At 43.8% G+C, this 15,526-nt stretch overlaps 1 protein-coding gene across 4 annotated transcripts in view; it reads right to left on the bottom strand.

The window, feature by feature from the left end:
• The window catches only part of cep43 (centrosomal protein 43), a 114,932-nt gene extending 100,955 nt beyond the window's left edge, over positions 1-13,977 (bottom strand). For 2 of the 4 annotated variants that reach the window (XM_087991508.1, XM_087991509.1), the window contains exon 1: positions 13,683-13,976. In XM_087991508.1, the coding sequence (XP_087847634.1) occupies positions 13,683-13,763 (81 nt within the window). In that variant the 5' untranslated portion in view covers positions 13,764-13,976. Of the gene's footprint in view, positions 1-13,682 lie in introns of all 4 variants that reach the window. The other 2 variants (XM_043696270.2, XM_087991510.1) reach the window with 2 other exon arrangements.
• Between the last annotated feature and the right edge of the window lie 1,549 nt (positions 13,978-15,526).

Genomic DNA, 15,526 nt, shown 5'->3' with positions numbered 1-15,526 from the left:
TGTCAGTTCAGAAATGTTCATAGAACATAGAACAATACAGCACAGAACAGGCCCTTCGGCCCACGATGTTGTGCCGAACATTTGTCCTAGCTTAAGCACCTATCCATGTACCTATCCAATTGCCGCTTAAAGGTCACCAAAGATTCTGATTCTACCACTCCCACAGGCAGCGCATTCCATGCCCCCACCACACTCTGGGTAAAGAACCCATCCCTGACATCTCCCCTATACCTTCCACCCTTCACCTTAAATTTATGTCCCCTTGTAACACTCTGTTGTACCCGGGGAAAAAGTTTCTGACTGTCTACTCTATCTATTCCTCTGATCATCTTATAAACCTCTATCAAGTCACCCCTCATCCTTCGCCGTTCCAATGAGAAAAGGCCTAGCACTCTCAACCTATCCTCGTACGACCTATTCTCCATTCCAGGCAACATCCTGGTAAATCTTCTCTGCACCCTCTCCAAAGCTTCCACATCTTTCCTAAAGTGAGGCGACCAGAACTGCACACAGTACTCCAAATGTGGCCTAACCAAAGTCCTGTACAGTTGCAACATCACTTCACGACTCTTGAATTCAATCCCTCTGCTAATGAACGCTAATACACCATAGGCCTTCTTACAAGCTCTATCCACCTGAGTGGCAACTTTCAAAGACCAATGAATATAGACCCCAAGATCCCTCTGTTCCTCCACCCTACCGTTAACCCTGTATTCCGCATTCTTATTTGTCTTTCCAAAATGGACAACCTCACACTTGGCAGGGTTGAACTCCATCTGCCACTCCTCAGCCCAGCTCTGCATCACATCCAAGTCCCTTTGCAGCCGACAACAGCCCTCCTCACTATCCACAACTCCACCAATCTTCGTATCATCTGCAAATTTACTGACCCACCCTTCGACTCCCTCATCCAAGTCATTAATAAAAATTACGAACAGCAGAGGACCCAGAACTGATCCCTGCGGAACTCCACTTGTAACTGGGCTCCAGGCTGAATATTTACCATCTACCACCACTCTCTGACTTCGACCGGTTAGCCAGTTTTCTATCCAATTGGCCAAATTTCCCTCTATCCTATGCCTCCTGACTTTCCGCATAAGCCTACCATGGGGAACCTTATCAAATGCCTTACTAAAATCCATGTATACTATATCCACTGCTCTACCCTCATCCACATGCTTGGTCACCTCCTCAAAGAATTCAATCAGACTTGTAAGGCAAGACCTACCCTTCACAAATCCGTGCTGGCTGTCCCTAATCAAGCAATGCCTTTCCAGATACTCATAAATCCTATCCCTCAGTACCCTTTCCATTACTTTACCGACCACCGAAGTAAGACTAACTGGCCTGTAATTCCCGGGGTTATCCCTATTCCCTTTTTTGAACAGGGGCACAACATTCGCCACTCTCCAGTCCCCTGGTACCACCCCTGTTGACAGTGAAGATGAAAAGATCATTGCCAACGGTACTGCAATTTCCTCTCTTGCTTCCCACATAATCCTAGGATATATCCCATCAGGCCCGGGGGACATGTCTATCCTCAAGTTGTTCAAAATGTCCAACACATCTTCCTTCCTAACATGTATCTCCTCTAGCTTACCAGTCCGTTTCACACTCTCCTCTTCAACAGTACGGTTCCTCTCATTCGTAAATACTGAAGAAAAGTACTCATTCAAGACCTCTCCTATCTCTTCCGACTCAACACACAGTCTCCCACTACTGTCCTTGATTGGACCTACCCTCGTTCTCGTCATTCTCATGTTTCTCACATACGCATAAAATGCCTTTGGGTTATCCTTGATCCTATCCGCCAGAGATTTTTCATGCCCTCTCTTGGCTCTCCTAATCCCTTTCTTCAGGTCCCTTCTGGCTATCCTGTATCCCTCCACTGCTCTGTCTGAACCTTGTTTCCTCAACCTTATGTAAGTCTCCTCTTCCTCTTTACAAGACATTCAACCTCCCTCGTCAACCAAGGTTCCCTCACACGACCATTTCTTTCCTGCCTGACCGGTACATACATATCAAGGACACGTCGTATCTGTTCCTTGAAAAAGTTCCACATTTCCACGACATCCTTCCCCGAGAGCCTATACTCCCAACTTATGCTCCTCAGATCCTGTCTTACAGCATCGTAATTACCCCAATTGTAAAACCTACCCTGTTGCACGCACCTATCTCTCTCCATAACCAAGGTGAAAGTCACAGAAATGTGGTCACCATCACCAAAATGTTCACCCACTAACAAGCCCATCACTTGTCCCAAATCCAAAATGGCCTCCCCTCTGGTCGGACAATCTACATATTGTATTAGAAAAGCTTCCTGGACACACTGCACAAACACCGCCCCATCCAATCTACTTGATCTAAAGAGCTTCCAATCAATATTTGGGAAGTTGAAATCGCCCATGACTACTACCCTGTGGCTTCTGCACCTTTCCAAAATCTGTTTCCCAATCTGTTTCTCCACATCTCTGCTGCTATTGGGGGGCCTATAGTAAACACCCAACAAGGTGACTGCACCTTTCCTATTTCTGACTTCAGCCCATACTACCTCTAAATGCAGATCCCCCTCAAACTGCCTTTCTGCAGCTGTTATACCATTTCTAATTAGCAACGCCACCCCCCCTCCTTTTTTACCACCCTCCCTAATCCTACTGAAACATCTGTAACCAGGAACCTCCAACAACCATTCCTGTCCCTCTTCTATCCACGTTTCCGTGATGGCCACAACATCGTAGTCCCAGGTACCTATCCACGCCTTAAGTTCACCGACCTTATTTCTGATACTCCTTGCGTTGAAGTATACGCACTTGAACCCATCTCTGTGTCCGCAAGTATTCCCTGTCAGTGCTACCTTCTTCACAGCCTCCCCACACACTTGGACATCCTGACAAACAGCTAGCCTACTTGCTGGACTACAAGTCCGGATCCCATCCCCCTGCCAAATTAGTTTAAATCCCCCCGAAGATAGCTCGCAAACCTACCCCCCAGGATATTGGTGCCCTTCTGGTTCAGGTGCAACCCGTCCTGCTTGTACAGGTCCCACCTTCCCCAGAATGCAGTCCAATTGTCCAAATACCTGAAGCCCTCCCTCCTACACCATCCTTGCAGCCACGTGTTCAACTGCACTCTCTCCCTATTCCTTGCCTCACTGTCACGTGGCACCGGCAACAACCCAGAGATGACGACTCTGTCTGTCCTAGCTTTCAGCTTCCAGCCTAACTCCCTGAGCTCTTGAATGACCTCCCCACCTCTCTTCCTACCTATGTCGTTGGTGCCAACGTGCACCACGACTTCTGGCTGCACACCCTCCCCCTTAAGGATTCTGAAGACATGGTCCGAGACGTCTCGGACCCTGGCACCCGGGAGGCAACAAACCATCCGAGAGTCTCGCCCATGCCCACAGAATCGCCTGTCCGTCCCTCTAACTAGAGAGTCTCCTATAACTAGCGCTCTCCTCCTCTCCCCCTTTCCCTCAGTCTCAGAGCCAGACCTCACGCCACAGACCCGGTCACTGCAGCTTACCCCTGCTAGGCTGTCCCCCCCACCAGTATCCAAAGCGGTATACCTATTGTTTAGGGGAATGACTACAGGGGATCCCTGCACTGCCTGCTTCCTCCCCTTCCCACCTCTAACTGTTACCCAGCTACCTCTGTTCTCTGGCGTAACTATGTCTCTGTAGCTTCTATCTATCACCTTCTCAGCCTCTCGAATAATCCTCAGTTCATCTAACTCCAGTTCCAGTTCCCTTACTTGTTCCGTGAGGAGCAAAATCTGACTGCATTTCCTGCAGATGAAGTCGGCAGGAGTATCGGTGGTCACCCCTACCTCAAACATCCGGCAGGAGGAACATTCCACTGCCTGCGCTGCCATTACTCTACACTTCGTCTCCAAAGCAAGAACACGGAGTAGCTTACCTGTGAACACACCCACTCAAATATCAATCACTTACCTTCCCGACCAGCTCTGCGCTCCAACCTCACTTCCACCCAGCTCGCGCCGCTCTCTGCTGAGAAAAGACCGTTGGCGTCGAGGTAAGTTCTTTATATATCACTTACCTTCCCGACCAGCTCTGCGCTCCAACCTCACTTCTGCCCAGCTCGCGCCGCTCTCTGCTGAGAGGTATGGGAACGTGGCTAGTCCTTTTGGTTGTGGCATGTCCTCATTCCGTTGTCTTTCCCTTAGGCATCTGTTGACGAAATTGCGGGGGTATCCGTTTTTGGCAAATACATTGTAGAGGTGTTCTTCTTCCTCTTTTTGCAGTTCTGGTGTGCTGCAGTGTGTTGTGGCCCTTTTGAACAGTGTCAACACAGGAATTCTTGGACATCATCAGAAATATACTATAGACAAGGAAGAAACTATGGTCTCATTAATGGCACTGTTCACCTCTATCGACAAAACCGTAGCCAGAGAAACAATAGCCAACCTGCTGGACATACAGAACAGACAACAAGACGGTGAACCTATCAACAAAGACTGCATACTCAAACTACTGGTCGTGTGCCTCACAACACACTTCACATTCAACAACCAAATAGATGAACAAATCAACGGCACACCTGTGGGCTCACCCATCTCTGGACTCATAGCAGAAGCTGTAATACAAAGATTAGAACAAACAGTCTTACCGCAAATTCAACCCAAACTCTGGGTCAGATATGTAGATGACACTTTTGTAATCATTAAAAATTACAGAAATAGAAAACACACACCAGATCAATGCCACACTCAGGAATCAAATTCACTAGAGAGGAAGAAAAGGACAACCAACTCCCATTCCTAGACGTGATGGTACAGAGAGCACCAAACGGAGAATTCACCACAAAGGTATACAGAAAAACCACACACACACAGACCAAGTCCTGAACTATGAATGCAACCATCCCAACACACATAAAAGAAGTTGCATCAAGACACTGTTCAAAAGAGCCACAACACACTGCAGCACACCAGAACTGCAAAATGAGGAAGAAGAACACCTCTACAATGTATTCGCCAAAAACAGATACCCCCGCAATTTCATCAACAGATGCCTAAGGGAAAGACAACGGAATGAGGATATGCCACAACCCAAAGGACTAGCCACGTTACCATACATCAAGAACATTTCTGAACTGACAGCCAGACCACTACGACCACTAGGACTCATAACAGCACACAAACCAACAGCCACTCTCAGACAACAACTCACCAGGACAAAGGGCCCGATACCCAGCATGAGCAACACCAACGTAGTGTACAAAATCCCATGCAAGGACTGCACAAAACACTACATAGGACAAACAGGAAGACAGCTAACGATCCGTATCCATGAACACCAACTAGCCACGAAACAACACGACCAGCTATCCTTAGTAGCCACACATGCAGATGACAAGCAACATGAGTTCAACTGGGACAACTCGACTATTATAGGACAAGCCAAATAGAGAACTGCCAGGGAATTCCTAGAGGCATGGCACTCATCCACAGATTCTATCAGCAAACACATCGACCTGGACCCAATATACCGGCCACTGCAGCGGACAGCTAGAACTGACAACCGGAAGCTGCAGAGACAAACCACTATAAATGCCAAAGGGAACATCACAGAAGCGCTTCACAGGAGGCTCCCAAGCACTGAGGAAGTCACCTAGACAGGGGTCGAAACGTCTGCAACACAAATTCCCAGCTCGGCGAACAGAACCACAACAACGAGCACCTGAGCTACAAATCTTCTCACAAACTTTGAACATTAGTATTTTTTAAAAAAACAGGACAGGAATGATAATAATCAAATTCACATTGAACAATATCATATATACTGCACTACTGCCACACTTGGTGCTTCCATCATGTGGTGTTCAACATGGAGGAATACTGATTCATCAAGCAAGAGAGGGATAGGGTCAATATGTGTAGTCATCAGTCAGAGGATTTTCATGCCCATGTTTGACCTGATGCCATGAGACCTCATATAGTGTCTAGAGTCAGCGCCTAGAACTGTCAGGGCAACTTCTTCCTGACTGTGTACCTCTGTGCTGCCACAACTGCTGGGTCTATTCTCTAGGACAAAGTCATACTCATAAATTATACCTTACAGACAATATCACACTGCTGCTCAACTAATCTTTGTCACAGCTTTCCCAATTTTAGCATGGCTTCCAGATGTTAGTAAACAGGAATTTGCAGAATTGATAGGATTTGCTGCTTGTTTGTTTCTAGCCCCTAGATCATTGCCAGGTGTTCTGGCTGGTTTCAATCCCATTTTGAGATTTTAAAAAATTGGTTAGGTACAGCTAATGAGTATTTCAGAGTCAACCATGGAGCTGCATGTAGTGCAGACCAAGTAAGAAGGATAAATTTCCTTCCCCAAAAAGATCATTAGTAAACCAGTGGGTTTTTAATGACAATGGTTTTCCTGGTCATCATTTGACATTTAATTCCCAACTTTTACATTTATTCTGCTTTGATGGGATTTTAATCCAGATCTCCAGAATATTACCTATGTCTCTGGGTTATTAATATGACGACAAAACCACTATGATGTCACCACAAGCCTACTTGGATGCATACCTATACTTACTCCATAAGAGAGATTTGAAACAAATAGTAAACATTTGGAATCATCTATTACCTTACAGCATCCTAGCAGAACAGTCAGGGAGCACATATATTTCCATTTATGCACTGGACAAAATAGCCGAGGACTAGCAAGATTAAATTTGATTAGGATGTTAAATTACTCTGCATGCATTTTCGAACAGGTACAATTTCAATGCTTAGTTGGTGAACAAAGTCTGGAATTCAGAGCATAAATTCTGCAGACATTACCTGACAGTTGGATACAAGAATATATCGAGAGGGCTCTTGTGGTACAGTGATAGTATCACACCTTTGAGTGATTAATCTGGTGTTCAAGTCTCACCTGTTTCACATCCACATTACAACATATTTGAACAGATTGATTAAATAAAATTACTCAAGAACATATTCCCAAGATCAATGCCTATCACAGGTCAGTTGCAAGCAGATATTTTTATAGCTCTCAACATTAAACTGATGGAGCCATGGGTTAATGGGATACAGGAGAACTGCATTCTGTGGTCAGGATAGTTGTTCTCTCACAATTTCTCTTTAACTGCCAATTCAAGAGGAAGAATAGAAAGAGACATGTGGGGCTTTGCGCAATTGCGATATCTCCATGGTGAAAAAATTAAAGTCCATGCGCTTTTGAACCTCTGCCATACTGTACATTCTGATAATTTAGTCCCCAGGAAGGGAGGGGACTTCCAAAGTGTGGCGGATGACTGACATGGTTATTCTGACCCATTATGGGTCATAGAGTTGTACAGCTGAAAACAGACCATTCGGTCGAACGTATCTGCACCGACCAGATATCCTAAATTAATCTAGTTCCATTTGCCAGCATTTGGCCGATATCCTTCTAAACCCTTCCTATTCATGTACCCATCCACATGCTTTTTAAATGTTGTAATTGTACCGGCCTCCACCACCTCCTCTGGCAGCTCATTCCATGCACGCACAACTCTATGCATGAAAACGTTGCCCCTTAGGTCCCTTTTAAATCTTTCCCCTCTCCGCTCAAACTTAAGCACTCTAGTTTTGGACTCCCCTATCCTGGGGAAAGACCTTGACTATTCACCTTATCTATGCCCCGCTTGATTTTATACGTGCCTAAGGTCACCTCGCATTCTCCAAGGAAAATAGCTCCAGCCTATTTAGTCTCTCCCTATAGCTCATACCTTCCAACCCTGGCAACATCCTTGTGAAACTTGAAAGGGTTTAGAAAAGATTCATAACATCTTTGTAGCAGGGATACCAGAACTGAATACAGTATTGCAAAAGTAGACTAACCAATGTTGTGTACAGCAGCAATAGGACATCACATCTCCTACATTTTTAAGGAGCCTGGAGGAACAGAACTACAATAGTTTAAACACATCCATAGATCTCTCTCTCTCTCTCTTAACACCCTCTAGCCCTATAAACTTGAAAGGGTTCAAAAATGATTTACAAGGATGTTGCCAGGCCTGGAGGATTTGAGCTATAGGAAGAGGTTGAATAGGTTGGGGCTGCTTTCCCTGGACCATCGAAGGCCGAGGGATGACCTTTTAGAGGTTTAATAAATCATGAGGGGCATGGATAGGATAAATAGACAAGGTCTTTTCCCTGAGGTGGGAGAGTCCAGAACTAGAGGGCATAGGTTTAGGGTGAGAGGGGAAAGATATAAAGGAGACCTAAGGGGCAACTTTTTCATACAGAGGATGGCATGTGTATGGAATGAGCTGCCAGAGGAAGTGGTGGAGGCTAGTATGGGCGGCACGGTGGCACAGTGGTTAGCACTGCTGCCTCACAGCGCCTGAGACCCAGGTTTAATTCCCGCCTCAGGTGACTGACTGTGTGGAGTTTGCACGTTCTCCCCGTGTCTGCGTGGGTTTTCTTCGGGTGCTCCGGTTTCGTCCCACAGTCCAAAAGATGTGCAGGTCAGGTGAATTGGTCATGCTAAATTGCCCGTAGTGTTAGGTAAGGGGTAAATGTATGGGTGGGTTGCGCTTCGACGGGTCGGTGTGGACTTGTTGGGCCGAAGGGCCTGTTTCCACGCTGTAATGTAATCTAATCTAATGTAATGTAATCTAATCTAGTACAATTGCAACATTGAAAAGGCATCCGGATGGGTATAGGAAGAGTTTGGAGGGACATGGGTCGGCAGGTGGGACTACATTGGGTTGGGATATCTGGTCGGCATGGACAGGGGTTGGACCAAAGGGTCTATTTTCGTGCTGTACATCTCTATGACTCTATAACTCTTTGTAAAGTTTTGTTTCATTGACTGATCTTTAGAGCAACTTTCCCTCTTCTTATCCTACCTTTCAAGGGCCCAAATTTAAAATCCCCTCTTTGAACCCATTCATCCAGAGTTTCATTCTTCTTAAAATTCACCACTTTGACTAAATTCTAATCACCCCCTTATAGCCATCATATTTAACGTGGCATCATAATAGGATCAGGCTTCTACTTACACCCTATCACCAGCGTATGGATGTCAAACGTAGACATCAACATTTAATAAAGATACTATAAGGATGAAATAAAAAAAAGAAAATGAATCAGTGTTTAAAATAAAGACACTTTTCTTCCAGGAATTCCTATCTTGCAGTTCTCTCCAAGGAGACTTGCATTTAACTCTTTTACCACTTTTATTTTTTTGTATCTCTTCTCGTGATCAATTAGATATCTAGCAGAGTTTACTATTCACAGCCAGATCTCCTTTCTCAACCACATTACACTCCTAATTCCAATGTTCGGATTATATCCTTGGTTAACAAATATGTTAAAGCATATTAGGCGCATGCAGGAAAGTGGAAAAAAGGCCACAATCAAATCAATCTTACCAAATGTCATAGTAACCTTTGAGCAGCCAAATGGCGTGGTCCTGCACTAAATGGTTTTTCAAAGATCAGTTCTGAGGCAAGGTCATTGACCTAAAACATTAACTTTTTTTCCCCTCCACCGATGTTGCTTGCTACAAAAAAGTGTACACAATATTTTCTGTTTTTAATATCATTTATTACTGTTTTTTAAGTAAAAGAAGAATGCTGACAAGATGGTAGTATGACACACTGTCCTCAACACCACTGAAGGCAGACTCCAACTCACCAAACTATCATCTCCATGACCATCCACAATCTCATCACCTCAGGTGATCTCCCACCCTCAGCCTCCAATCTCAGTCCCCCAAACCGCACCGCCTGGTTCTATCTCTTGCCAAAAATGCACAAAACCAACTGCCCCAATCGACCAATTGTCTCCGCCTGCTCCGCCCCACCTGAACATATCTCGGCTTATCTTTACTCCATCCTGTCCCCCTTGGTCCAGGAACTCCCTACATACGTTCGATACATCACCCATGCTTTCCACCTCCTCATGACTTCCAATTCCCCGGCTCCCAAAACCTCATCATGGACCTAGAGTCCCTCTATACCTGCATTCCCCATAAGGAAGGCCTAAAAGTCCTCAATTTCTTCCTCTTCCACCAACCTACCCAGGCCCCCTCCACCGATACTCTCATTCAATTGGCAGAACCGGTCTTTACCCTCAATGTCTCCTTTCAATCCTCCCACTTCATACAAACCAGATGGGTAGCTATGGGTACCCACATGGGTCCCAGCTACGCCTGCTTCTTTATAGGATGCGTGGAGCAATCCCTCTTCCACTTTTTCTGCCACTACATTGATGACTATATTGCCAATGCCACACGGTCTCGCATGGAGCTTGAACATTTATTCATCACACTAATAACTGCCACCCAGACCTCAAATTTACTTGGTTCATCTCCGACAGCTCCCTCCCCTTCCTGGATTCCTCTATTTCCATCTCCGGTGACTGATAACACACTGACATCTCCTCCAAACCCACTATTGCCACAGCTATCTTGACTACACCTCCTTACCGCCCTCTTCTGTAAAAATGCAATGCCCTACTCCCAATTTCTCCACCACTGTATCTGCTCTCAGGTTGAACAATTTCTACTCCAGGACATCCCAGATGTCCGCCTACTTCAAGGGCCATAATATTCTCTCCCCAGTGATCAATGGTGCTCTAAATCACATCTCCTCCATTTCCCACACTTCTGACCTCAAGCCCCAACCCCCCGACCCCAAAGACAGAATCTCCTGATCCTCCGCGACTTTCACCACCTAGTCAGACCCTACCACCGAAAATATATTTCCCTCCCTATCTGCATTCTATAGGGACCATTCCCTCCTCCACTTCCTCTTAGGATTAGTGGTGAGTGTGGACCTTTCTCCACTCCTGGCACCTTCCCCTACCACCATAAGAGGTGCAAAACTTGCTGCCAAACCTCCCCCCTCACCTCAGTCTTTGGCCCCCAAGGATAATTTCAAATCAGCAGAGATTTACTTGTACATCCTCCAACCTCATTTACACTAGTCCGGTGCTCTCTACGTTGGACAGACTAAATGCAATCTCATAGAATGGCTCAAGGAATATTTCTGGTCCATATGCATGAACCAACCCCACCTTCCCATGGCCATCTACTTCACTGCCCCCCCAAATAAGTACATATCCATTCTGGGCCTCCTCCACCACCTACAAAAGGCCACCCACAAACGGTAGGAGGAACACTTTCTGCTTTGGAGCTTACAGCCACACAGTGTGAACACTGTATTCACCAATTTCCAAATCTCCCCTCTCCCCATCCCATCCCAGACCCAACCCTCTGACTCAGATCCACCCTCTTGACCTGACCTACCTATCCATCTTACTTCCCACCTATCCGGTCCACTCTTCCCACTGATCTATCACTATCATCTCCCACCTCTTGCCTACCTTTCCCCTAGCCTCTCCCCATTTATCTTTCAATCCCTTTTTCCCTCTGAAGGGTCCTGCTTGAAATGTCGACTCTCTTGCTCCTTGGATGCTGCTCGACCTGCTGTGCCTTTTCCAGCGCCATGCTTTATCATCAAAGAAGAATGCCAGACATTATGGTGGTAACACTAAGAGATAAATTCACTACTCATGCTTTCATAGTGATTTTCTATCCCAGTTAGCAGACAGACCACTGATATAGCATCATTTGCAAAACAATATTTGAGACAATCTAGCACTTCCTCCATACAGAGCATACATTGTTCCCAGCAATCACTTGCTAATAAGTATGCTTGTCCACCTATAAAATTCCATGTCACTGATCATGGATTCTGTTGGTCTTTGTGTAACCGATAATCTTAGATCCACATCTCTCACCACATATTTGGCAGGGGTTTCCACCAAGCAGAAATGGTCCTTGGCCTTGAGAACATTGGTGTTCCTTTCTCTGGTTCCCTTTCTGTACTTGCTCTAGCCAACAGGTGTGCTCGAAGAATTGTGTCCCTTCGTACAGGAGTTTCCTCGAAGTTAACTTCTTCTGAATGAGGGTCTCCTATGCCTTGATATCTGTCTTGCATTTCTTGAAAGAAACAAATCTTAAGGGAGTCGTTGAAACATTTCCTTTGTCCTCTGGCATGAGTGCTTTGCTACAGCTGAGAGAAGATTAACTTTGTTAGATGGAACTCAGGCACCCTTAACCAAGTCAGCTGGGCTGGCATATGCTTTTGTATGGCAGTGGCTTGGGCTATTAGCTGCTCCAACAATACTTTTGTGAGCATGCCTGTTCTCCCACCTGATGCAGCAAATCCATCTCAAAAAAGTGTTAATTGTACTTCGCAAGGGTCTTCGGGTAGCATCCATACGTAGTCTAAGTTTCAAGCCAAATGGATGAGTTAGAAAGATGATTGCTTTAAAAGAAGTGAAGCTAAGTATGCTAAAAGCTTAGAACAGGTTTAGCACACTAAAATCAGGGAATTTCTTCCACTTTTGGGTTCAATTCACTTCCTTGTAAGAGTTGACACATTTGATTTCTCTTAATGGGTGCAATGAGAACTTGGTGTGTAGGGGAAGTGTAGAGTAAATGTACTGAGTTCGACAAAGCAGCTATGAAAAATAAAAGGACAAGGGGTAAGGTCTCAGAAACAGAAATTGCTAGAGAAACTCAGCAGGTCTGTCACCATTTATAGAGAGAAAGCAGGCATTTTGGGTCCGATGACCATTCACAGAGTCATGAAGATTCACAAGGACAGAACTTCAGTCCAACCGATCCATGCTGACCAAGTTTCCCCAAACTAAAGTAGTCCCATTTGTCTATATCTGGCCCATATCACTCTAAACCTTCCCTATTCATGATTATTCCTGCCCAAATATGTTTTAAGTTGTAACTGTACCTGCATCTACTTTGAGGTGATGTGTGCATTCAGGACCATTATGCGCACAACTTATCTATAATAACTGAATAATTTACTATGTCAGTACAATGAAAATCACTAATGAGCACAGACTCAATTAACATGCTTACCACAATAGCTGTAACAAGCATATACAAATGTTGTGGAGTGGAAATTGATAAAAAGACTGATCAAAGTACAATATTCATACAAAACCACCCTTAGCTTTTGACATCACATAAGGAAGCCAGATTTATGTTTATATGACATATTTCAAAACCTCAGGACATTCTAAAGTGTTTACAAATAATTAAGTACTTTTTAAATGTAGCCACTGTTGTGATGTAGAAAACTCGACAGCTAATTCACACAGAAAAGTTCTTCAAAGAGCATCATTACGAAAATTGAGTCTTCTCCGCCATTTATTAAAATCATATCTGACTGTCATCTTAAAGCTACATTCCTGCCAAAATTCCAATAGTTTTTCAACCCGTAACTTGCTCAAAATCTATACTTTTGTCTCAAAATATTCAGACTCGTCTTCCAGCATCTTTTCAGGAAGAGAGTTTTAAAGGCCGATGACCCTCTTTGAGAAAATATGTCACCTCATCTGTTTTAAATTCCTCAAAACTGATAGCAACTGGGTAAAAAGTGGCATTAATCTTGATAATAAGAGTGAAGGTGTCAAGACCTGAAATGATGATAAACCTCAACATGTTGTTGCTGAAGAGCTGTCGACATGAGCTAAAACCCCAAAGGGACGCCTCCAAGTTCATCCATTAAACAAACTCGCTATCAGGTGACACAAACCTTGTTGGCACCTCAAGCCCGTACAAACCAGTGGCCCCCACAACAAATGGCGGCGGCGACGACCTGCGGCCTAGGGTGATGGTGCATTACCTTGATCTTGTTGAGGACGCCGCTATTCTCCAGGGTTTGCACCAGTAAGTCCCGCAACTCCGTGTCTTCCTCTGCCGACATTTTACCAAGACAACCGTCCAAGCTTCGCTAGTGCTCCATTCACAGCGGCATTTTGACAATGTCAAGTTTTCTTTAGAATATGTGCAGAATCGGCCGCAATATTTTCTAAATAATCGTTGGCGCGTGCGTGTTAAATAAAAGAATGTTGTTGACGTTTGAGGCGGTTTGACGAAATGTAAGGCGCGAATGGAGCGCTAACTGTCTGTTAAACGGAGCGCGCGAGTAGCGCTCTGGGCGGCGGTTCGGCGTATGCGGGAATATAGCAGAAGTTTACAGTCTGATGTAACTGAAATGATATATTGAAAAAGACCTAAAGTATTTGTTCAGTCTCTCATCTTTTAGATCAGGCATGTTGGTTTCAGTTCTTTCATGTGCATATACCAGAACTTTCTCAAAGTTACATTCTCAAGTGAACTTTAACAATAGGTGCCATGTTGGCCCAGATAAGGCATTGAAGGTGTGAGGTGCCCTGTCTGAGGCTGTCCAGCCCTAATGTTCAGACTGATTCTAATCTAAAAAACATTTACAGAATCGTACATGGATTCATATGATCTTATACTCCACAACTACCTAATGAAGAACAAGCGCTCCGAAAGCTAGTGCTTTCAAATAAACCTGCTGGATTATAAGCTGGTGTGTGATTTTTAACTTCATTTTATCTAACACTCTATGACTCAATAACTACATCAAAAACCTCTTAAGAAATTTTGCCTCTATAGTTTCTTGAACATTTCCATGTAAAGAGCAAGGCTGTGCAAATCTCTTAGTAATTCTTGTTGCAGTTTGAGTTCTGCAAATTTGAAGATATTAAGTTCACTTTGAAAACAAAGTTCTTCCGGGAGTTTAATCTATAACTTATTTTCAATTTAAATTAATGGATTGTGTCAAATTTGATTACTGTATGTGATTGAAATGTTGCACAAAAATGTATAATTTATCATGACATTAAGTGCTGTGTATATATGGTAATAAAGAAATAGTATTAAAGATGTGTGTTCAGGTTAGTGTTTGCATTGTGTTGCAATAGACTGAAAACAAATTTGAGGGGGGAGACAAAGCTATTAATTTTTTACTAAAAAGATTCTGCTTGACGTGTTGATTGATAATTATAACTTGGTCTCAGGTCATATTTTTCAATGTATTTATAAATAGCATTTTTCAAAACCCTTTAAAAGTATTCTGCTTTAAGAAAATGTTTAATAACTTAAATAACTAATTTAGTCAGGGTAAATGACTAAATTAAATTATACCAATGAATACCACATGCAAACACTCCAGGAAGCAATATGGCAGATTGTACATTTGCAAATATATTCTTTCTGGAACAGAAATATATCATGGGTACCTTCATTTTTTTTTAGAACATTCTTTCAGGTACTTTTAAATTGTTTAAAATTTTCTTCAGACCTTTTTACCTGAAAAGTGCAGAAAAGCAAACATTGGACTTGCAATGGACGTAATGGTGCACAAACTTGAATTATAAAAAGCAGAGCTTTACCGCAGAAAAGAGCTAGTTAAACAATAAATGCAAAATATTTTGATCCTGCAATTACTCATTTTATTAATTATTTATCAACAAAATCGTAAGACAAGATGTGGAATTATGTTGCTCTCTGAAGGCCAGGAGAATTTGTTTCAGGAATATAACGGAACCAGTACCTACAGTGATATAAACATTTTTTTCTTTCATGGATACAAAGTTTATCCAAATACATGGACAAGTATAAAAATTCCCACATCTTGAAGGAATAAGAGAGTACGCC

Source organism: Chiloscyllium plagiosum, unplaced genomic scaffold, assembly GCF_037043375.1.
Source record: "Chiloscyllium plagiosum isolate Xiang-an unplaced genomic scaffold, Cpla_swu_hap1 HiC_scaffold_10, whole genome shotgun sequence".
NCBI classification, from domain to species: Eukaryota; Metazoa; Chordata; class Chondrichthyes; order Orectolobiformes; family Hemiscylliidae; genus Chiloscyllium; species Chiloscyllium plagiosum.
Note: the sequence above shows the minus strand (reverse complement) of the source record. Positions and strands in the feature narration are given on the sequence as shown.